At 38.6% G+C, this 25,112-nt stretch overlaps 1 protein-coding gene across 6 annotated transcripts in view; it reads left to right on the plus strand.

Moving 5' to 3' along the window:
• PTGER3 (prostaglandin E receptor 3) overlaps positions 1 to 25,112 on the plus strand; it is a 250,471-nt gene that overhangs the window by 88,908 nt on the left and 136,451 nt on the right. Inside the window, exons 3-4 of one of the 6 annotated variants that reach the window (XM_043460974.1) lie at positions 20,387 to 20,480; positions 23,140 to 23,754. The exons of 4 other annotated variants lie outside the window; for them this stretch is intronic. In XM_043460974.1, coding sequence (XP_043316909.1) covers positions 20,387 to 20,458 — 72 coding nt within the window. In that variant the 3' untranslated portion in view covers positions 20,459 to 20,480; positions 23,140 to 23,754. Of the gene's footprint in view, positions 1 to 20,386; positions 20,481 to 23,139; positions 23,755 to 25,112 lie in introns of those variants that run through there. One more of the 6 variants, XM_043460979.1, reaches the window with a different exon arrangement.

Here is a 25,112-nt window from a genome sequence, read left to right on the forward strand (position 1 = left end):
TGCAGCCCAGTATTCTTGCTTGGGAAATCCCATGGACAGAGGAGCTTGGCAGGCTATAGTCCATAGGGTCCCAAAAGAGTCAGACATAACTTAGTGACTAAAACAACACAACAACAACAACAAAAAAAAACACAACAACAACCCTTTGGTCACCCTCCCAGTTCTGGGGGTTGATGCTGAGGCAGTTGCAGTAGAAAAGTAAAGATATCTCTCTTCCTTCTTTTCTGTATCATCCCCTCCTCCTAGCACTAGAAAGACTTTTGTCTGCCTCCTTTTCTCCTTCTTAAATTGGTCCCATTTGCCCGGAGCTATGATGATGGCTTCCCCTGTGACATTATAGGTAAAGAATCCACCTGCCAATACAGGAGACATAAGAGACATAGGTTCAATCCCTTGGTTGGGAAGATCCCCTAGAGAAGAAAATGGCAACCCACTCCAGTATTCTTGACCAGAGAATTCCAAGTACAGGGAAGCCTGGTGGCCTCAGTCCATGGGGTCACAAGGAGTGGGACACCACTGAGCGTGCACACACACATGAATGATGGAAGGTTTTCCATGGCTGTGGGGAGGAGATGGGAAGCAGTACTTTTACTGAGCAAAAAAGAAAAAAAAAAGAAATTAAGAGGTATTTGACACTTCAAAGAACATTGTTGTTTCATCAAAATACCTTCCCTATTTTTCTGAACTTCACAGCTTCATTTTTTCCCATCCTTGAAATAATAAGTTTTAAAAATAATTTCCCTTTAAACTGATGAGTAGGTTGTGAGTTTCTAGGCTACGTTTATTTTTTCTTAGTAATTTTGAATAGTTAAAATAATTTTGTTATTTTGATCAATCTAAATAGTGTTATTATTTAAATGAATTAGCAACATAACAGATAGCTACAATAGCTAAGCCATACAGTAGTGTATATCCAACAACAACAAGTTTTCATTATTCAACACAGCAATTATGTGCATTAATAGGCCTCTGGCCAGTTCATAGTCTCCATGACAATAAAACCCAGTAGCCCAGCAGAAATTTTTAGGAACCAGACTCAGATTAAAGTCTATGTCTATCCAGACTTTATGTCTATGTCTACATCCTCCCAGTTCTGAGACCCAGGAAACTCCAGATGTGGAATGAACCAAACAAATTCAGTAAATTAGAGAGTGGCAAGGAAGGTAGAGAGAAGGGTTAGTCTCTAGTGTACTGTCTTGCTGATGCCCGTCAGTTGTTCTTCCTTTTTCACAGTTTACCTTTACAGACCTGGGGAGTATATACAAGATAAGGCAGGATGTGAATTTGACCAGGTGTGCATGGTTATCACGAAGCTTAAAGAAACAAATCTCCCTTATACATACATAGTGCATCATAAATCAGCCAGCGAATGCTAACCAGTGTCACTCTGTGCCATACATCATTATGGGCTCTTTGGCATTAGAGAGTATTTAGAGCATAGTCCCTGTTTCAAAGAGCCAGAATCTTTTTGAAAAGATTTTGCATTCATTCATTCATTCAGCAAATATTTATTGAGTTCATCCTTTGTGCCAAGCACTGTGATATGTAGGCCTTAGGCAGAAACAAAATAGATATGAACCATGCTTCCACAGAGCTTATAACCAGGTGATATTGACACTTCTAAGTGAATTTGACTATGTTCAAATTATCCCTGTGTATGTGTGTATGAGTTAGTCACTCAGTCATGTCTGACTCTTTGCGAACCCATGGACTGTAGCCTGCCAGGCTCCTCTGTTCATAGGGTTCTCTAAGCAAGAATACTGGAGTGGGCTGTCATGCCCTCCTCCAGGGGATCTTCCTGATTCAAGGATGGAACTTATGTCTCCTGCATTGCAGGCAGATTCTTTACCCTTTGTGCTATTGCAGAAGCCCCCAAATATCCCTAATTCTAGCCAAAAGGAAGGAAGACTATTGCAGCCCAGTCACAAATAATGTTCTCAAAGTGGGAGGCAAGGGGTAAGGCTGTAATAATTTTTCTAGCAAGTCTGTATGATTATACACATTGCTGTAAATGTACCTGGTAGAATAATTTGATGGCGGGAACGTTTCTCCTAAGTTTGCACCAGAGACAGATGTATGGTTAAGCTAGTGAAGCTCAGGCCTCAAAACCTTCCAATTCACAGGTCTTTTCCTAGGTCCTGGGCCTAGTTTTACATGTATTTAATTAAAGAAAGCTGTATATTCTTCAGGTTCTGCAATCCTGGATCTGGTTCTATCTGGTGTAGGTCCCAGGTATTCATGAAGAAAGTGGGGTTTGACATAGCTCTTGAAAGAAAATTAAGCTATGCATATGCCCTAAAAGAATGGGAGTCCATTCAGGATGAGGAGAACTGTAGGGAAAGTATATAGGGTGAGCTGGAGGGCAGTGAGTTGATTAATTAATAGGCAGTATAATTGCTAAATATAGGGATCCAATTACCAACTCAACTAAGGTGTCTTCAGGGACCAATGTTGTCACTTAGTTTCTTTGGGATGTAAAAAATGGAGTGCCACTCAGGTTAATTCAAGCAAAGGGAGGTTTATTATAATGGAATATCATGGCCTGGAGTAGGTAGGCTGAAGTTGGAGGGTGGATCACTATCCAGAGACTCAACTGTTGAAATAAATGAAAGCCTTGCTAGTCTTCCACCATCTCTGGACCTAGCTATTTTCTACCTGTTTGATTGTGTTTCCATTTCCAACTGCCAAGTCTTTCTCTCTCCTGTCAATATAATTTCTTAACTTTATAATTTTTGCTTACTTACCATATCTGCTTCCTCCTGGTGCTGGTCTTGCTGCTAACTTCCTTATTTTTTTCAACATTTCCAAATTCAGATTCTCAAGAGAGCAAATATCTGCTTTGTCAATTCATTGTTCCTTGACTGGCAAGGCAATGTCTTAGGCTTTTACACCTTGTCCAATTGAGTATGCCTGGGATATATATAATCCTTTTACAAAATATGGTGGCCTGTGGATGCCCCTTCAGTGGTATTGTGTTCTGAAGAACTTCCCTTACAAGGGTCTGTAGGTGCAGCTGGCATAATGAAGGACATGTCTAGTGTAGCTGAAACATTGGGTTGGCCAAAAAGTTTGTTCAGGCCTTTCCATAACATCTTATGGAAGAAGCCAATAGACTTTTTGGTTGATCCAACAGTAATAGCTAACACTACCTGAGAGCTTATTTTGTGTCATTGTGTTAGGCTCTGTTCTAAGGACTTCCTATACATTCTCCCTTTTAATCCTACTGATAATATTATGGGCTAGAACTACTACTGTTCCCATTTAACTGAGGAAACTAATGCCCTGCAAATTCGAGTAACTTGCTTAAGGTCACAAAGCTAATAACTAGTGGAACCAGGATTCTAACCAGGTATTTTTTTCCCCTGATAATGAATTTTTATTTTATTGAGGTGTAATTGATTTACAATGTTGTGCCAATCTCTGCGGTACAGCAAAGTGACTCAGTTATATACCAATATACATTCCTTTTTAAAGCTATTTTTTCCATTATGGTTTATTACAGGATATTGGATATAGTCCCCTGTGCTATATATATATTAGGACCTTTTTTAACCATTCTAAATGTAGTAGCTTGCATCTACCAACCCCAAACTCCCTGTCTGCCGATCTCCTTCTCTCTCTCTAGTTTGGCAAACACAATTCTGTTTTCTATGTCTATGAGTCTGTTTCTGTTTTAGAATTCACTTTTTTTCTATACCATAGGCTGAATGTGGGATTTTATGAGGGTCGAGTTATAGCAGAGACTAGAGACACAGAAATCAGTTAGGAGACCAAAGGAGGTTGCAGTGACCCTGTGGGTAGGTAATTGAAGAGGAACTAAGATTCAATATGGTTAGGGAAGAAAGGATTTCTCAAATACATTAAAAATAAAAAAAAACAAAAATCACTTAAATTTGGTGATAACAAGAATCACCTAAATTTGAATTGGAATTTTGAAATAAGTATTTGAGTAAAATGTCCTCCTAGTGAAAAGCAACTATTTATTTTTGTTTGTTTTGTTTGGAAAAGAGATTTAAATTTTCTTAGCAGTGGAAAACTGACTAATTGGCCATTTGGAAGTATAGTATCCAAAGATTTTATCAACTGCTATGGGAGAAACTATTACATTCTTCTCACAAAGAAGTAGTATGCAGTCAAAATTTCTCTGCCCTGAAATTTTCCCCATAAAAGGCTGGCCAGGCGTTCAGGGTATTGAGAAACTCCTGTACTTCATTTATATAGTGTAGGCCAGATTTTGGAAGGGACAACTTTCCCCCTCACTTTTTCCCTTTATTGGTAGCATGAAGTAAAATTTCTGGGCTGAGGTACAACTTCAGTGTATTTCAACTTCTCAGAGTCTCCTGAGGAGCCAGCTGTGAAAGCAGATGAGCCGGGCACTGTCACAGGAGTGGGCGGGAGTAGATAGACTGGAGCAACTCGCTAGGTGTAGTCTGGAATGCTCCTCTCAGAAGGGGTTTTTAACATTTAGTCTTCCTTCCTGTATGAGGTTTTTGGCTACCAATTATCAGTTTGTAAGCCCCCAAATTGTGGCAAGGTCTTAGACTTCTTTGAGGTGGGTAGCCGTTCTGTCTCTCCCACTGCTGCCCAGCTCTAACTCAATCTTAGCCCCAAAATACCCATAATTGCAAACTGTACTTGTGCTTTTCTGACTCTTGTACAGAAAACCTCTGTCTTTGTTCAAGCTTTTCTCTTCCTCCTCTACCAGTTCTTCTTTTCACACCCTATACTTCTTAATGAAACCTCAGTCTCTCTTCCCAAAAAATCACTTTTAATTCCCCCCTCTCTGAATTCTTCCATGGTGACTCAGCTGGTAAAGAATCTGCCTGCAATGTGGGAGACCTGGGTTCAATCTCTGGGTTGGGAAGATTATCTGGAGAAGGGAATGGCTACCTACTCCAGTATTCTGGCCTGGAGAATTCCGTGAACTTTTGGACATGGACATGATTGAGTGACTTTCACTTTCACTTCTGAATTTTTGGGGTTTCTACAATCTGTACTATTGTAAGGAAAAGTGTGAACTATAAGGTCTATTTTTTAAAAATATTTTGTTTTAGAAGGAGAAATAGGCAGAAAGTGTTTAAAAGATTAGGTTAAAACAGAAGCATTGAAGAGTCACGTGGCCAAGTTTCAGTGTCATAGTTTTGGACTGAAAAGCTGTGAAAACCCGAAAGATGAAGTTCTCCTGAGTAGAAGATGGTCAAACAGTAGAGTCTCAGTGTATTCCCAGCTGCACAAAGGCTCATGGAGAACATGAGGACCTTTATTAGAAAGAGAGGCACTGGGATACCTCTTTCATTTCTTTGAGAAGAAGGCAATGAAGAGAAAGAAAGCTTTGAAAAGTAAGAAGCAAAACTGTTTCTTCTTCTTGATAGCATGGAATACAGGACCTGTAATAGAAATGATGCCTCTCATGGGAACCATAAATTACGTAATGACAGTAGATAATGCTGCAGTGGTGTGCATTTTCTCAGAATGTTGCTGAAGTTTCCATGTCTTTATCTCTTATACAGAATAATTAACTGATTTCTCGTCCTGGATGTAGCTAGCTCTAGACTTGAGCAAGTTACTTAACTTGTTGAGCTTCCGTTTTTTTGTCTATAAAATGGAAATAATATCCACCCATTTTCAGGCAGTCTGTGTAAAAACACATAGAAGTCATCTTTTTAAACATTCAGTAGTAGTTAAGCTGCATTGTGGCAGGCTCTGATCTAGTCACTGGGAGTGCATCAGTGAACAAAAACAGAGAAAAATCTCTGTCCTTGTGGAACCACTGACTAGTATAACCAGCAAGGTCATATTTTAGTTTTTCACTCCGCTCAGTTATCCACAAGGCAGGGCTTCCCTGGTGGCTCAGTGGTAAAGAATCTGCCTGGAATATGGGAGAACGGGGTTCAATCCTTGGGTCAGGACGATTCCCTAGAGAAGGAAATGGCAAGCTGCTCCAGTGTTCTCACCTTGGAAATCCCATGGACAGAGGAGCCTGGCGAGATACAGTCCATGGGGCTGCAAAGAGTCAGACACAACTGAGCACCTGAGCAATCTCAGTTATCTGCATCTTTCTTTTTTGATAAAACAAGTGTTTGCTGAATAACTGTTATACTCTAGGAGTGTTTACAAGTGAATCAAATATTTAGATTGATTATTGAGGCTTATGGTGGAACAGAAATAAGGAAGCTGAATTCCGGATAGGACTTTGCTGCAAACTAGCTCTGTGTTCTTGCCTGGAGAATCCCCATGGACAGAAGAGCCTGGTGACTACAGTCCATGGGGTTGCAAAGAGTCATACACAACTGAGCAACCAAGCACAGCAGAGTTCTGTGGCTATGAAAAATAACTCTGTCATGTGTTTCCTTTGCAACATTCTAAAACTATACATATATTTCCTCCTAGAGTAGGTCAAATTCTGTCCCTACTGACATATGTTTTACTTATTTTTTTGACCAGTTAACCCCTTTTAATTTTTTTATTTTATTTTTTTTTCAGTTAACCCCTTTTTAAACATCATGAAATTACACGCTTTAGCGCAGCCCTCATCAGAATGATTTGTTCATTCCAAATTAGTGAAGTTTCATTATACTTGTATAAAAAGAGAGGGACAATCCTGTAATTATTATATCTTAGTATGTAGCACAGGTGTATCTAGCTCAAGTATTACAATAGCTGAGATGATGTGTGTGTGTGTGTAAGTTGCTAAGTGTCTCTTTGAGACCTCATGTACTATAGCCCACAAGGCTCCTCTGTCCATCGTATTCAGGCAAGAATACTGGAGTGGGTTGCCATTCTCTTCTCCACGGGTTCATTCCAACCCAGAGATCAAACCCAGATCTCCTGGTTGCAGGCAGATTCTTTACTGTCTGAGCCACCAGAAGTCCAGCAGAGATGGTAGTCAGAACAAAAGTTTCCAAGAGACTGCTAGTTTTACTGTCATATGGTTGAAATCCAATGGATTGGAAACAGTGTGGGAGTGGAGAGTGTAGCTACCATATATTCTGGAACCAGACTGTCTGCATTGGAATCTAAGCTTTGCCTCTTAATTATGAGTGATCCTGGATAAGTTATGTAATCTCTCTGTGGCTCAGTTTCCTCATCTGTCAAGTGGAGATGATAGTAGTGCCAACTTCAAAGAATAAAATGAATGAGCACTTGTCACATGTTTGGAATAGTATATGACAAAGCAAGATAACTTAATGATTTGGGGTTGTCATTGAGGAGGGAGTTGAAAGGAGAGGAAGTAAGTAGCAGATATATCATGTAGAGAAGCTGGTCATAAAGGGAGTGAGAAATTGGGCCACACTTAGAGAAAGAGGAAGGGGCAAGCAATCAAGAACAGGTGTTTGTGTGTATTTTATTTCCCAAGATAAGGGGAGCCTATGCATATTTGAAGCAGTGGGTTAGAGTCACTGAACAGAAAGATGGAAGAGGAGGGTTAGACATAGGGACAGTGTGATCTATAATAAGATCACAGTTAGAGGTGTGTCCTTGCTAAGTTGCTTCAGTCGCGTCCAACTCTTTGCAGCCCTGTGGACTGTAGCCTGCCAGGCTCCTCTGCGTATGGGATTCTCCCGACAAGCATACTGGAGTGGGTTGCCATGTTCTCCTCCAGGGGATCTTCCCAATCCAGAAATCAAACCCTCATTTCTTACGTCTACCTGCACTGGCTGGCCAGGTTCTTTACCATTAGTGCCCCCTGGGAAACTCAGTTAGAGGTGATGGAAGGTAAATAATTATCAAATAGATTTCTCTGTGTTCCTCTGGAATTCAGTTAGCCTTTATAATATGCTACATATCTCACATTGAAATTCTAAAGACAGCTGATCAGACTATCTACCTCAGTTGTTTAGGAGCAAGCAGTGGATGAGGAGGAATTACTGAGTTGATGTGAATTAAGCAGAGGAAACTCTAGCAATGTGCTAGAGTAGTCTTGCCCTGTGGTGTGGCTGGGTCATTCTGGAAGACTAACACAGACTAACACAATTTTCACTAGACAGAGGCAGTGTAGCTCCAGGAACACAGGCATCACGCATTCTCGGGCAAACCATAAACAGCCAGAGGTCACCAACAAGCCATGGCAGCAGACCTAACAACTGGACTGTGTTCATGTGTCTAGAGTGACCATTTATAAATCAATCTCTTTACCACAATTGCCACAAGAAATTAATTTGGTCCAAGAGTCAAATTCAAAATGAAGGTCAAGCTTACACACACACACACACACACACACACACACACACAGTCTTTTCTACCTTAACTGGAATCTTTGAAAAAATCTTGTAATAAGGCTGAGTAAATAAAACTGTTTTAACTAAAATCTTGGGTATTATATTCAGAGAGAGCACCAGCTTTGCTAGCAGCTTCATATTGTACATATTTTTCAATTAGGGAAGAACACACAGAGTTATAAGCTTAGCTGAAACAAGCAGTAAAGGACTTATTTTGAGCTGGGAGGTCTTTGGCAGCATTAAGGACAGCACCTTCGTGGCAGTAAGAGCTAAGATGTCTTAAAGAGGCCCACTAGCACTTATACATTCTACACTCTCCGGAAAGCCTCCTGCATTGATGTGAATGAAAGTCAGTGTGTTAAAGAAGTAAAGCATTAAGTGGAATTAAACATAAAAGAGTTTGGCATTGCCTGACATTGGCATTAAATAGAATTAAAAGTAAAAGTTAGTTAGGCATTTCCTGACATTAAGTGTTTCTATGTTTTCTCTCTTCCAGCCAAGGTAATTTCCTTTTAAGTATTGCTTCTCAACATAGATTAAGAAGTTTTATCCCTAGCTAAGGGGATTCCAGTAGCTCAGTCATTAAAGTATCTGCCTGCAGTGCAGGAGACCTGGGTTCAATCCCTGGGTTGGGAAGATCCCCTGGAGGAGGGAATGGCAACCCATTCTAGTATTCTTGCCTAGAAATCCTATGGAGAGAGGAGCCTGGTGGGCTACAGTCCATGGCGTTGCAAGAGTCGGACACAACTTAGCGACTAAACCATCAAGGGGATTCCAGACATCTGTAGCAGGAGTGAAGAAGATTATTTTCAACAGGACACTCTGCTGAACAGAGCTCCCCAATCTATGCAAACGGGCAGCCTCCTTCACTACCAGCTAAACTTAAAGAAGTGAAAGTGAAAGTCACTCAGTCATGTTTGACTCTTTGTGACCCAGGCCAGAATACTGGAGCCTTTCCCTTCTCCAGGGGATCTTCCCAACCCAGGGATCGAACCCAGGTCTCCCACATTGCAGGCAGATTCTTTACCAGCTGAGCCACAGAGAAGCCCAAGAATACTAGAGTGGGTAGCCTGTCCCTTCTCCAGCAGATCTTCCCAACACAGGAGTTGAACTGGGGTCTCCTGCATCGCAGGTGCATTCTTTACCAACTGAGCTGTCAAACTTAACTTGCCTAATATTTGCTTGGTAGAGTATCCCACATGACTATAGCCCTGCCCAGAAACTGTCAGATCCCATACACCAGTTCTATACCCGTTCACAGCTTCTGCTTGTTTAGCTGCTAATTGTTCACACCTCTACCTTCAGAGGCTCACCCACAGGCAGAGCCAAAGCAGCGATGACTTATGGTTATGGGGTAGGAAAGCCCAAACCCCTTCTCGAGAGATGGGATAAGCTCTGAAGTGTAATTTAACTCCAGAGTTTCCCAAAGGTTCATATGGAGACTGGAATTACTTAAAATCTCATCACATCATGGCTTCTTCTTCTCTGCCCTACCTCTCCACTCTTTTTTTTTTTTTTTTTGTCATACATTGATATGAATCAGCCATAGATTTACACGTATTCCCCATCCCGATCCCCCCTCCCACCTCCCTCTCCACCCGATTCCTCTGGGTCTTCCCAGTGCACCAGGCCCGAGCACTTGTCTCATGCATCCCACCTGGGCTGGTGATCTGTTTCACCATAGATAGTATACATGCTGTTCTTTTTGAAACATCCCACCCTCACCTTCTCCCACAGAGTTCAAAAGTCTGTTCTGTATTTCTGTGTCTCTTTTTCTGTTTTGCATATAGGGTTATCGTTACCATCTTTCTAAATTCCATATATATGTGTTAGTATGCTGTAATGTTCTTTATCTTTCTGGCTTACTTCACTCTGTATAATGGGCTCCAGTTTCATCCATCTCATTAGGACTGATTCAAATGAATTCTTTTTAATGGCTGAGTAATATTCCATGGTGTATATGTACCACAGCTTCCTTATCCATTCATCTGCTGATGGGCATCTAGGTTGCTTCCATGTCCTGGCTATTATAAACAGTGCTGCGATGAACATTGGGGTGCACGTGTCTCTTTCAGATCTGGTTTCCTCAGTGTGTATGCCCAGAAGTGGGATTGCTGGGTCATATGGCAGTTCTATTTCCAGTTTTTTAAGAAATCTCCACACTGTTTTCCATAGCGGCTGTACTAGTTTGCATTCCCACCAACAGTGTAAGAGGGTTCCCTTTTCTCCACACCCTCTCCAGCATTTATTGCTTGTAGACTTTTGGATAGCAGCCATCCTGACTGGCGTGTAATGGTACCTCATTGTGGTTTTGATTTGCATTTCTCTGATAATGAGTGATGTTGAGCATCTTTTCATGTGTTTGTTAGCCATCTGTATGTCTTCTTTGGAGAAATGTCTGTTTAGTTCTTTGGCCCATTTTTTGATTGGGTCATTTATTTTTCTGGAATTGAGCTGCAGGAGTTGCTTGTATATTTTTGAGATTAATCCTTTGTCTGTTTCTTCATTTGCTATTATTTTCTCCCAATCTGAGGGCTGTCTTTTCACCTTGCTTATAGTTTCCTTTGTTGTGCAAAAGCTTTTAAGTTTAATTAGGTCCCATTTGTTTATTTTTGCTTTTATTTCCAATATTCTGGGAGGTGGGTCATAGAGGATCTTGCTGTGATTTATGTCGGAGAGTGTTTTGCCTATGTTCTCCTCTAGGAGTTTTATAGTTTCTGGTCTTACATTTAGATCTTTAATCCATTTTGAGTTTAGTTTTGTGTATGGTGTTAGCAAGTGTTCTAGTTTCATTCTTTTACAAGTGGCTGACCAGTTATCCCAGCACCACTTGTTAAAGAGGTTGTCTTTTTTCCATTGTATATCCTTACCTCCTTTGTCAAAGATAAGGTGTCCATAGGTCTGTGGATTTATCTCTGGGCTTTCTATTCTGTTCCATTGATCTATATTTCTGTCTTTGTGCCAGTACCATACTGTCTTGATGACTGTGGCTTTGTAGTAGAGTCTGAAGTCAGGCCGGTTGATTCCTCCAGTTCCATTCTTCTTTCTCAAGATTACTTTGGCTATTTGAGGTTTTTTTGTATTTCCATACAAATTGTGAAATTCTTTGGTCTAGTTCTGTGAAAAATACCGTTGGTAGCTTGATAGGGATTGCATTGAATCTATAGATTGCTTTGGGTAGAATAGCCATTTTGACAATATTGATTCTTCCAATCCATGAACACGGTATGTTTCTCCATCTGTTTGTGTCCTCTTTGATTTCTTTCATCAGTGTTTTATAGTTTTCTATGTATAGGTCTTTTGTTTCTTTAGGTAGATATACTCCTAAGTATTTTATTCTTTTTGTTGCAATGGTGAATGGTATTGTTTCCTTAATTTCTCTTTCTGTTTTTTCATTGTTAGTATATAGGAATGCAAGGGATTTCTGTGTGTTAATTTTATATCCTGCAACTTTACTATATTCATTGATTAGCTCTAGTAATTTTCTGGTAGAGTCTTTAGGGTTTTCTATGTAGAGGATCATGTCATCTGCAAACAGTGAGAGTTTCACTTCTTCTTTTCCTATCTGGATTCCTTTTACTTCTTTTTCTGCTCTGATTGCTGTGGCCAAAACTTCCAACACTATGTTGAATAGTAGTGGTGAGAGTGGGCACCCTTGTCTTTTTCCTGATTTCAGGGGAAATGCTTTCAATTTTTCACCATTGAGGGTGATGCTTGCTGTGGGTTGTCATATATAGCTTTTATTATGTTGAGGTATGTTCCTTCTATTCCTGCTTTTTGGAGAGTTTTAATCATAAATGAGTGTTGAATTTTGTCAAAGGCTTTCTCTGCATCTATTGAGATAATCATATGGTTTTTATCTTTCAATTTGTTAATGTGGTGTATTACATTGATTGATTTGCGGATATTAAAAAATCCTTGCATTCCTGGAATAAAGCCCACTTGGTCATGGTGGATGATTTTTTTAATATGTTGTTGGATTCTGTTTGCTAGAATTTTGTTAAGGATTTTTGCATCTATGTTCATCAGTGATATTGGCCTGTAGTTTCCTTTTTTTGTGGCATCTTTGTCTGGTTTTGGAATTAGGGTGATGGTGGCCTCATAGAATGAGTTTGGAAGTTTACCTTCTTCTGCAATTTTCTGGAAGAGTTTGAGTAAGATAGGTGTTAGCTCTTCTCTAAATTTTTGGTAGAATTCAGCTGTGAAGCCATCTGGTCCTGGGCTTTTGTTTGCTGGAAGATTTTGATTACAGTTTCGATTTCTTTGCTTGTGATGGGTCTGTTAAGATCTTCTATTTCTTCCTGGTTCAGTTTTGAAAGTTAACTTTCCAAGAATTTGTCCATTTCATCCAAGTGTCCATTTTATTGGCATAGAGCGGTGGGTAGTAGTTCTCTGTTGATCCTTTGTATTTCAGTGTTGTCTGTTGTGATCTCTCCATTTTCATTTCTAATTTTGTTAATTTGGTTCTTCTCTCTTTGTTTCTTAATGAGTCTTGCTAATGGCTTGTCAATTTTGTTTATTTTTTCAAAAAACCAGCTTTTAGCTTTGTTGATTTTTGCTATGGTCTCTTTAGTTTCTTTTGCATTTATTTCTGCCCTAATTTTTAAGATTTCTTTCCTTCTACTAACCCTGGGGTTCTTCATTTCTTCCTTCTCTAAATGCTTTAGGTGTAGAGTTAGGTTATTTATTTGGCTTTTTTCTTGTTTCTTGATGTAAGCCTGTAATGCTATGAACCTTCCCCTTAGCACTGCTTTTACAGTGTCCCATAGATTTTGGGTTGTTGTGTTTTCATTTTCATTCATTTCTATACATATTTTGATTTCTTTTTTGATTTCTTCTATGATTTGTTGGTTATTCAGAAGCGTGTTATTTAGCCTCCATATGTTTGAAGTTTTAACAATTTTTTTCCTGTTATTGAGATCTAATCTTACTGCACTGTGGTCAAAAAGATTTACTGGAATGCATCTCAATTTTTTTGAATTTTTCCAATACCAGATTTACTGGCCCAGGATGTGATCTATCGGAGAACGGTTCCGTGTGCACTTGAGAAAAAAGGTGGAGTTGACGTTTGGGGTGGAAATTTCCTATAGATATCAATTAGGTCTAGCTGGTCCATTGTGTCATTTAAGGTTTGTGTTTCCTTGTTAATTTTCTGTTTAGTTGATCTATCCATAGTTGTGAGTGGGGTATTAAAGTCTCCCACTATTATTGTGTTACTATTAATTTCCTCTTTCATACTCGTTAGTGTTTGCCGTACATATTGCGGTGCTCCTATGTTGGGTGCATATATATTTATAATTGTTATATCTTCTTCTTGGATTGATCCTTTGATCATTATATAGTGGCCTTCTTTGTCTCTTTTCACATCCTTTATTTGAAAGTCTATTTTATCTGATATGAGTATTGCGACTCCTGCTTTCTTTTGGTCCCCGTTTGCATGAAATATTTTTTTCCAGCCCTTCACTTTTAGTCTGTATGTGTCTCTTGCTTTGAGGTGGGTCTCTTGTAGACAGCATATATAGGGGTCTTGTTTTTGTATCCATTCAGCCAGTCTTTGTCTTTTGGTTGGGGCATTCAACCCATTTACATTTAAGGTAATTATTGATAGGTATGGTCCCGTTGCCATTTACTTTGTTGTTTTGGGTTCACGTTTATACAACCTTTCTGCATTTCCTGTCTAGAGAAGATCCTTTAGCATTTGTTGAAGAGCTGGTTTGGTGGTGCTGAATTCTCTCAGCCTTTGCTTGTCTGTAAAGCTTTTGAATTCTCCTTCATATCTGAATGAGATCCTTGCTGGGTACAGTAATCTAGGTTGTAGGTTATTCTCTTTCATTACTTTCAGTACGTCTTGCCATTCCCTTCTGGCCTGGAGGGTTTCTATTGATAGATCAGCTGTTATCCTTATGGGAATCCCTTTGTGTGTTATTTGTTGTTTCTCCCTTGCTGCTTTTAATATTTGTTCTTTGTGTTTGATCTTTGTTAATTTGATTAATATGTGTCTTGGGGTGTTTCGCCTTGGGTTTATCCTGTTTGGGACTCTCTGGGTTTCTTGGACTTGGGTGGCTATTTCCTTCCCCATTTTAGGGAAGTTTTCAGCTATTATCTCCTCAAGTATTTTCTCATGGCCTTTCTTTTTGTCTTCTTCTTCTGGAATTCCTATGATTTGAATGTTGGGGCGTTTCACATTGTCCCAGACGTCCCTGAGGTTGTCCTCATTTCTTTTGATCCTTTTTTCTTTTTTCCTCTCTGCTGCATTTATTTCCACCATTTTATCTTCTACCTCACTTATCCTGTCTTCTGTCTCCGTTATTCTACTCTTGGTTCCCTCCAGAGTGTTTTTGATCTCATTCATTGCATTATTCATTTTTAATTGACTCTTTTTTATTTCTTCTAGGTCTTTATTAAACATTTCTTGTATCTTTTCAATCTTTGTCTCCAGGCTATTTATCTGTAACTCCATTTTGTTTTCAAGATTTTGGATCATTTTTATTATCATTATTCTAAATTCTTTTTCAGGTAGATTCCCTATCTCCTCCTCTTTTGTTTGACTTGGTGGGCATTTTTCATGTTCCTTTACCTGTTGGGTATTTCTTTGCCTCTTCATCTTGTTTAGATTGCTGTGTCTGGAGTGGGCTTTCTGTATTCTGGAGGTCTGTGGTTCCGTTTTATTGTGGAGGATTTACCCCATGGGTGGGGTTAGACGATTGGCTTGTCAAGGTTTCCTGGTTAGGGAAGCTTGCGTCAGTGTTCTGGTGTGTGGAATTTGATTTCTTCTCTTTGGAGAGCAATGGAGTGCCCAGTAATGAGTTTTGAGATGGGTCTATGTGTTAGGTGTGTCCTTGGGCAGCCTGTATGTTGACGTTCATGGCTATGTTCCTGCGTTGCTGGAGAATTTGCGTGGTATGTTTTGCTCTAAAACTTATTGGCTCTTGGATGGTGGTTGGTTTCAGTGTAGGTATGGAGGCTTTTGGACGGTCACTTATTACTTAAAGTTCCATGTAGTCAGGAGTTTTCTGGTGTTCTCAGGTTTTGGGCTTAAGTCTCCTGCCTCTGGATTTCAGTTTTATTCTTCCTGTAGTCTCAGGACTTCTCCAACTATACAGCACTGATAAGAAAACTTCTAGGTTAATGGCGAAAAGATTCTCCCCCGTTACGGACACCCAGAGAGGTTCACAGAGTTACATGAAGAAGAGGAGAGGGAGGAGGGAGATAGAGATGAGCAGGAGGAGAAAAAAGGGGGACTCAAGAGGAGAGAGACAGATCTACGCAGCTGTCTGTTCCCAGAGTGTTCTCCGTAGCCCAGTCACCTACAAAGATTCACAGAATTGGATTGGGAAGAGACGGGGAAAGGAGGAAATAGAGGTGTTCTGAGGTAGAAAACACAGAGTCAAGATTGGGAGAGAATAATCTTCGGTTTAAAAATAGGGCTTCTCTTTTTTTTTTTTTTGTAAGGTTATAGTGTATTGAAAATGAAAATTAAGGAGTAGTAGAGGAGTACTAGAGGACTTTAAAAGAAATAAGAGAAAAAGAAAAATAGAAAATAGAAGAGAAAAAGGAAAGAAAGAAAAAGAAGAAGAAAAAAAAGGAAAAAAAAGGAAAAAGAAAGAAAAAAGAAAAAAAGAAAGAAAAAAAAATTTTTTTTTCCTAATTAAAAAAATCGTAAAAATCTATGGAAATGAAAGTTAAGGAGTAATGGGGGAGTAATAGGGGATTTTAAAGGAAAATAAAAGAGAAAATAGAAAAAAGAAAAAAAGAAAAAATAATAAAAAAGAAAAAATAAAAAAAGAAAAAAAAAAGAGAAAAAAGTAAAATTATATCTAGGAGTTTCTCTGGAGCTGTTGCGGTCAGTGTGGGTTCGGCTCAGTTTCAGATATCTCCTCGTTCCAGCTTACACTTCTCGATATCTACAGGCCCCTTCCGGTGTAGTCGGTGTTTTCTAGAGGGATTTTAATCTGTTGCACCAGTCCCTTCTGAGGCGGTTCCCTTTGTTTATTTGGCTTCTGTTTGCCGGTCTCTTCAGAGCCTCATTTCTGCCCTGACACAGGCAGGCAGAGGTGGACTCTTATTCAGGTAGCTAGTTCCGTCGCTCTGCGGGGCCCTCTCCACTCTTTTACTGTTTCTCCTGCGGGTACATCCTTAGTACGTCACGTGCACACAAGTCCTTGGCTCAGGGTCTGCTTCTAGTACTCAGCCCAAGATAGTCCTTAATACTCATTCATTCAGTCATTCAAAGAAGTGCACTGTTTAAGTGCTTTCATCCCAGTCCAATGAGTTAGAATGATATAGATTTGGGTGAAACATAACCATGGATATTCAGAACTATTATATGGGACATATAGAGACTACACATTTCTAAGCCAAAAGAAACTTAAAATAGGAAAATAGCATCATACCTGATAAAGTGATTTATACCTAGTAGGTTCTTATGTGTGCCAAAGATTTGCTTAGTCCTTGGCCTTATAATGTTGTCCTTTGAGGAGAGCCAATTATTTGCTTATGTTTGTTCACAAACATTTTTGTAGACCCTCCTATGAATCAGAGAGTGATAAAGTGACACACTCATAAGTGTAATATAATGAGATAATTATAATCTCAAATAATGTATAATCTCAAATTATACAATGTATATAATTATATAATCTCAAATAATGTATACAAGGTTATGGAAAAGTGGTGGAAGAACTGATAGTTTTCCAAGAAAATGAAAGACTGGATCTTGGAGGGAAAATAGAATTGAATCTGGGCAGAAGTAGAAGCATTTTAGAAAGAGAATAACAAACTCCATAGTATTTAGGTGTGAAAAAGCATTGTCAGATCTCTAGAAGAGTGAGTGGTTTACAGAATTGAATCAATGGTCACATGAAGAAGAAAGGCAGGAAATAAACCCAGAGATGCAGGTTGGAACCACTCAGTGGTACACCTTAGGTACTTTAGAACTTTATCCTATAGCTATGGGGAACCTTCAAAGATATTTAGAATTTGCCAAGCTTTGCCTTAAAAACAATATGAAGAATGTGTTAGAGAAAACAAAGACTCTAGTCAGAAATACCAGTTAGTTAAAAGGCTGTTACTAGGTTAAATCAGATAAAATTTCCAACGTCCAGCTTTTTTATTTTTTAATTGGAAGATAGTTGCCTTACAATGTTGTGTTGGTTTCTTCCATACAACAATGCAAGTCAGTCATAATTGTATTTATTTCCCTCCATCTTGAGCCTCCCTCACCCCTCCCATTCCACCCCTCTAGGTCATCACAGGATACCAGGCTGGGCTCCCTGTGTTATATAGCAGCTTCCCACTATGTTACAATGGAATATTACTCAGCCATAAAAAGAAATGAATTTGAGTCAGTTGTAGTGAGGTGGATGAACCTAGAGCCTATTATAAAGAGTGAAATAAGTCAGAAAGAGAAAATCAAATATCTAACAATTTTTAACCCAAAGAAAATGTGAATTTCATATATTTCAAGTTGATACACTAACCAAGAAGAATGAGGATGAGAATTTGAACAATAACACAAAGACTGGAAAGAAAGGGTGAAATAAAAGAGATGCATAGGAGAGAAAATTGGCATAAAAGGCAAGGGCAGAGTAAGTCACAGAATTAGGCATGAGAGTGAAACAAATTTTTCTAATGCAAATGATGGAGTGAATCGTCGAAAATATCTGTAAGAGAGATAGGGTTCACCAGAGGAGTAGTTTAGAGAGTGGCACAGGGAACCATACCATGCTTCAGAATTCTTGGCTCTTCACATATTATTCACCTTGCAGTAAACAGTTTCTTCTTTTCCTGCTACTTGACATTAGACAGGCATGTGATACCCAAATTCCTAAAGTTGTTATTATTGTTCAGTCACTCAGTCACGTCTGACTCTTTGCAACCCCATGGACTACAGCACGCCGGGCCTCCCTGTCCTTCACCAACTCCTGGAGCTTGCTCAAATTCATGTCCATTGAGTTGGTGATGCCATCCAACCATCTCATCCTCTATGATCTCCTTCTCCTCCTGTCTTTAATCTTGCCCAGCATCAGGTTCTTTTCTAATGATTCGGTTCTTCACATCAGGTGGCCAGAGTACTGGAGCTTCAGCTTTAGCATCAGTCCTTCCAACCCTATTCAGGGTTGATTTCCTTTAGGATGGACTGGTTTGATCTCCTTGCAGTCCAAGGGACTCTCAAGAGTCTTCTCTAATACCACAGTTCAGAAGCATCAACTCTTAGATGCTCAGCCTTCTTTATGGTTCAACTCTTCACATCCATACATGACTACTACATAGCTTTGACTGGGCAGACCTTTGTTGGCAAAGCAATGTCTCTGCTTTTTAATAGCTGTCTATGTTGGTCATAGCTTTTCTTCCAAGGAGCAACCGTCATTTAATTTCATTACTTCAGTCACCGTCTGCAGTGATTTTGGAGCCAACCAATAATGCAACTCCAAGTGTATTTATTTAGTTAAAACAGGCCTGGAAAAGAGAACCTAAGCAACATGACAGCAGGAAAAGAAACCTAGCTGTCCTCTAGAGAAGGGACCCCATCTAACCAGATGGCTCTTTACCATATAAAGGGTCTTCTCATACAGGGGCTCACAGGGGATTCTGAAAGTCTCAGAGAATGAATAGGAAAGCCTATTTTGTTTTTCTTTTCTACTCTGACCTTAACTCTAATCACTCTTTCAGAACCACAATGTTTCTATAAAAAGTGCCAACTAAACTTTTCCTGTTTGCACTGAAATAGATATTGGCTAACCCAACATAATTTTCTGTTGCAAGGAAGACGTGACATTTTATTGTCCTTCAAATAACACTGCCTTCCTAAAACAGAAATTATCTATTTGCTAACGCAATCAAGAACTGGAGAATTACATGTCTGTCTGGACATCTTCTGTAATGTCACGCCACTTGGGATGGGCAGGCTATTTAAGATGATCTTTTGATGATACTTTTGAGAGAAAAAGAACTCTAGGAATCTGATAAAAAAAGACTAAGGATACATTGAATTAAGTTTCTTTAACAATTTCTTATAAGAATTTCATTTCATTCTCCTAGTTCTTGTAAGAGAATTGCTAAGAAATATATTAAAAGCAAATACTTTTCAAGTATATTTTTTATATTTTTCAACTTGGTTGAAATATGTATAGTTCAATATTTTATTGCATCAAATGAATTTAAGCTATTATTTGGAGATGTTGTGGAGGGATGGGCCGCAGGGCAAATTATACAGCATTGTTCTTTCAGGCCCCAAATATATTTATTGACCATCACCTATGTGACAAGCAGTGTGGTAGCTGCTGGAGATACAGTGATATGCAAAACCAGGCATGGTTCCCGGTTTCATAAAACTTGTGACCTAGAGATAACAACACATATTCAACAAATAATCATACATATTACAAACACATATATTACAATCACACATATTACATACACACTTATTACAAACTACAGTGAATTCTTGAAAAGAAAATAGTGGATATCACATAGTGGGGAACCAGTGCTAGTCAACAGTGTATATTCTCTGAGGAAGTGGTTTTCAGAGTTGAGACCTGAAGAACAAGAATTAGTCAGCGAGATGATGAAGGGTTGAAAGAGCACTCCAGGTAGGGAAAGCTTCAAGCACAAAGGCCCTGAGGGAGCAGGAGGATGACCCTGTTTGTGGTGTTTGTAGATAGCTAGTGTGACCTGAGCACACAGCAGCAAAAAAGTTCAAAAGAGAGCTAAAGTTGCAGCTAGAGGCCAAATCAGACAGACAAGGTTAAGAACTTCGGTCTTTACCCTGAGAGCAACAGGAAGTCACTGAAAGCTGGAGATGGGCAGAATTAGATTTACCTGCAAAGATCCTTTGAAGTCAACGACCTTTTATTCAGCATGTAACAAATGCTCTAATAACTGCCCTAGGGCTCCTGAAGTAATCGTAGTCCTGGTTTCTGATCTCAAGTAATGTCTGATGTGGATGTGTGGGGAGAAACAGGGTGGGTCAAAGCACAGGAGGCAGCAGTGAGACAATCTTGGGGAGATCATATCTATAACGTCTTCATTTATGGAGTCAGAGCTGACGTGAGTTGATGTATGGATTGTGGTTCTGCTCTCCTTTGAAAATGTTCAGGGAAGTGTCATCTGAAGAAAGGAGTCATAACCAATAATTCTGTCCCCTGAAACCCTCTGTCTGTTCACAGATAAGGCACCACACAAACAACTCTGCATCCAGTTCCACCTCTTTTTACCCCACCAGTGCTCCTCAGCCTTGATGTGGAGTGGCCACCTGGAAAGGTGAGATGGAGAACTGTCTGAACTGACAGCAGTAGCTCTCCCCCAACGCTCTGCTCTGACTGGAGTTCAGGTTACCAAGGCAGAAGGTCTCTAAGAATTAAAATGCAAACTAAGCACGCCGGTCTGCTGAAGGAGGACTCCATTCCCCAGAGGAGCTGTTGTTGTTTTTACAACTTCATTTACATTTCCTCTAACTGAGAACTTTCTGAGACTGGCTCCAGGCTGCTCTTGGAACTGACTAACTCTTGCGTAGTGAAGAGTCTGCATGTCTGCTCTTTTCATAGTAAGAGCAGTCTCCCAGGAGAAGTTTTAATCTTTAAAAAAAATTGAAGTATAGTTGATTTACATTGTCATATTATTTTCAGGTTACAGTGCAGTGATTCAGTTATACATATATACATGTGTGTGTGTGTGTATATATATTTATTCTTTTTCAGATTCTTTTCCCCTATAGATTATTATAAAATACTGAATATGGTTCCTCGTACTATACAATAGATCCTTGTGATTAGTTGCTCAGTATTGTCCAACTCTTTGAGGCCATTGAACCATAGCCTGCCAGGTTCCTCTGTCCATGGGATTTTTCAGGCACAAATACTGGAGTGGGTTCCCATTTCCTTCTCCAGGGAATCTTCCTGACCCAGGGAATCGAACCCATATCTCCTGTCTCCTGCCTTTGTAGGTGGATTCTTTACCCGCTGAGTCGGGTTATCTCTTTTGTATACAATAGTATGTATATGTTAATCCCATCCTTCCAGAAATATTTTAAAGCTAAGTGACCCTTGTTTTATTTAGACACCAGAACTTGGCATGTTCACCATATGATTAACACACTCTTACTTGCTCTTTCTATTAGATCTGCTTTGTATAAAACATTTATTTTTATGTTTTAGTGAATGAACATTATAGAAAGCAGAACATTATGCCAAATGTGATGCACGTTTAGTTGGATTAAATTTCAAGCATTAGTTTCCTCCCTCAAACATTTCCTTTGACTATTTCTTCTGCTAGTGACTATAGGGTTAATTGAATGGTCTTCTGTGTATTATTGCATTGTGTGATCGTTTTTGTTTTAATGAGAGAACTTAAAAAGTTTTAATTTATTTTCAAAGACTATTCAAATAAGCTGAACTCTTCATTTTTAATGGAAAGTCTGCATGTTCACCTTATTTCATTCCCTGGGTACGGCTAGGTACCATAACTCCAGTATAAGTTGTTATAACAGATGTGGACATTCAAACAGCTCAATTTCTTTAAATATTTGTTCTCCCATGGTTGAAGTAACTGAGAAATAATCACTTCTGTTCTTCAGGGCAAGATTTAAATGTGTTTTGAATAAATACTTTGCAACAATACCCAAAGGAAAAGAAAAAGCTGGCTGCTTCTGGAACACACCTCAAAAAATCACAGAGACAGTAAAGTTTTTACTTGACTCACCTTTATGGTCCTCCATCCTTGCCTTAGATATCTGCATATAATACACATATTCTGAGCAGTTTTATTATAAACACAGATCCCTTGGAAAATAAAAAAAGGGAAAAGAATCAAGATACCCAATTTCCATTTGGTAGGTTCATACTAATCCCATTTTCAATTTTTTAAAGTAAATCTTATTGTACTTACCCTCTTTAACATAAATAAGCCAAGCTGTCAATAGAAACTTTGGAAAATAGAGAACATTTAAAAAGAAAGGCAGTTTACTAAAACTTACTTTCACTACTCAAGAAAAGCCCACCATCATTTTAATGGATTTCTTTCTCATTATTTCCCCTTGCATTTTCCTTAATTTTCTTTTATATACCTATGATAATATATACTCATTATTGCATCTTGTTTATTCATTTAACATAAAATAAGCATTCCACAGATTATTTACAAATTATTTTAAAGTAATTTTAATATTTATATAATGGTCTATTAAAAGGATACACCATAGTTTATTTAATCATAATCTGTGATCAGATCTGACACCATGATAAACAGAACTGCATCATTACCCAAAGACTGAAGTTTCTCTTTTAATGTTTGTGATTGTTTTTACTAAAAGTATACTTTAAGGAATAAATAATATGTAAATTTTTAATAATCTTGAAAGATGCCTATAGTCTGACTGCTTTTCAAAAGAATTATTAGTGATTGAAAATTTCATCAGCAATGTGTGAGTTTTTACTTTGCTTTACTCTAACTAGTGCTGTATGTTATCTTAAAACACACACACAATATTTTATTGGTTTGATAGGAAAAAAAATTGTATTTCATGGCTCTTTTAATTGGTACTCTTCCTTATATGTTTTTAGGGTACAGTTATACACTGATTAGGGTTTGTTTTTAAGGCAAGATTATATGACCATTTGATGTGTGTACAATTGATATGGCTTTTCAATTTGATTATTCTTCTGGATTACAATCTTGGAAACCAGAAAAATTACTCAGAATAAAGGCATTCATTTAGTATAATTAGATAATGTGAAGGCTTTTAATGATCCAAAATCCAGAATTATTTACATTGCTTTTATTTATAAAACACAGCTGTAACTACTTCAAACAAGAATGTTTTGATGTCTAAGATATTATATTTCTTACTTACACCTTAGTTCTCACACCATACAAAGTATATCCCTATCCGTGCTTATTATATTTTTTCTTTCTATTCTAACAGATAATCAAAGAATGAATTTGGACTTTTTATTGCAATTGCTGTCCCTGAGTTTGTGTGTTTCTTCCCACCTGAGAAGGAGAATTTTATGTTTAGATTTGGATTATTTCTTCTTTTTCATCTTTTAAAAATTTTTTAATGTTTTTTTCTTGTCACTGAGACAATATTCACTGAGACCAAGTTTATTACTGTAACCTATGTCTTTAAGTATTCAGTCAGCTTCTTGGACTGGATCTTGAGTATTACATTTAAGAAGTTGGGCAAGATTGCACAGATGGTGACTGTGAAAAAATGAGAAAAAGAAAACCCCATCTCCCCGGAATTTCCCCCAACTTTAAACCTTTATGTGAATCTCAACTGATGTGGCTATCTTTACATTTTATGGTAGTTTTGATTTTACAATAAATTTGAAAAATCAGTGCAAGCTTTTGTCAGTGAAAAGTCAACTTATTGAGAGCAAGAATTCAGTTAACAAGACATAAACTCCACAAGATAGAAAAGGATGCCAAATGAAAGCAGGAAGATACCATGACCAAATATATTTATGTAAAATGTGTAATTAATGTTTTGGAGATGTATTCTTCTGTGCTAAGCTGGGAACTAAAAGTCCTAAATCTGTATTCTGGTTGTGTATCATTCAGTTACACAGTAAGCAGCTTAATTATCATTTTTCTGTCTTTGAAGAGTGAAAGCTGTGATACAGCTAAAGGTGCTCTTGAAATGTCATAGAAAATAATAATGAAGCTAAGTGATTAACTACTGAGTTGGAGCATTAAAAAAAATCCAGGTATAGCTTCTGATTCACTCCTAGCAATTCAGTATTTCTTACAATTTCTTCTTGGGTGGCTTACAAAAGGCAAAATTAATAAGTGATATAGTTATAAACTACCAAGTTTTGTTACTTTTTTATGGAATAAAAGGACCTGGTTTGTGTGAAATAAGAAATTCTGTGGACTTCAAAAAAAATGCTGAGTCATCTACTATTTCTTACCTGATGTGCCCTTGTGTGTGCATGCTCAGTTACTAAATTTTGTCTGACTCTGTGACCCCGTGGATTGTAGCCTACCAGGCTTCTCCATCCATAGGATTTCCCAAGCAATAATTGCCTTTGTGCTATGCTTAGTCACTCAGTCATGTCCAGCTGTTTGCAACCCCATGGACTGCAGCCCACCAGGCTCCTCTGTCCTTGGGGATTCTCCAGGCAAGAATACTGGAATGAGTTGCCATGCCCTCCTCCAACCCAGGGATTGATCTTCCCAACCCAGGGATCGAATCCAGGTCTCCTGCATTGCGGGCAGATTCTTTACTGACTGAGCCACCAGGGAAGCCCAAAAATACTGGAGTGGGTAGCCTATCCCTTCTCCAGGGGCTCTTCCTAACCCAGGAATTGAACCAAGGTCTTCTGCATTGCAGGCGGATTCTTTACCAGCTGAGCTACCAGGGAAGCCCTATAATTGCCTTTTTCTACCCACTAGTTCAACCAACATTTCTTTCCCTTATTTTTCTGTCCCCTTTCTTCCTCCTTCTTTTCCCTCTCCCAATTCACCTCATTCAACACCTGTTTATTGTTGTGTGCTATGCCAAGGGCCATGCTGCCATCTACAAGGATATCTTGGAAAGAGATGATACTATAGTATCAGCAGTTTAGCAATAGGATCCGACACTGTGACTAACTGTCATTTCTGTCAGTGAAATGAAACCAAAATGGTTAAATCATCCCTTTGGTATGGTTGAACCAGTTGTGAATTATCTATAAACTGTAATTATTTTCACTCAAACTTATATTGAAATGGCCTTGGGTAACTAGCACATGCTGTACACATCCCTTTATTCAGGTTTAAATTCAACATGTTTTACTGAGCAAGTAGAATTTGCAGACCATCACAGGGCTGCTTATACTCCTGTTACCTATGTCTGTCCATCATCCAGCTATGTTTGTCTATCATCTATTTACTATTTTATTTTTACAAAAGAGG

The sequence above is a fragment of the Cervus canadensis genome, chromosome 2 (genome assembly GCF_019320065.1).
Source record: "Cervus canadensis isolate Bull #8, Minnesota chromosome 2, ASM1932006v1, whole genome shotgun sequence".
Lineage (NCBI taxonomy): Eukaryota > Metazoa > Chordata > Mammalia > Artiodactyla > Cervidae > Cervus > Cervus canadensis.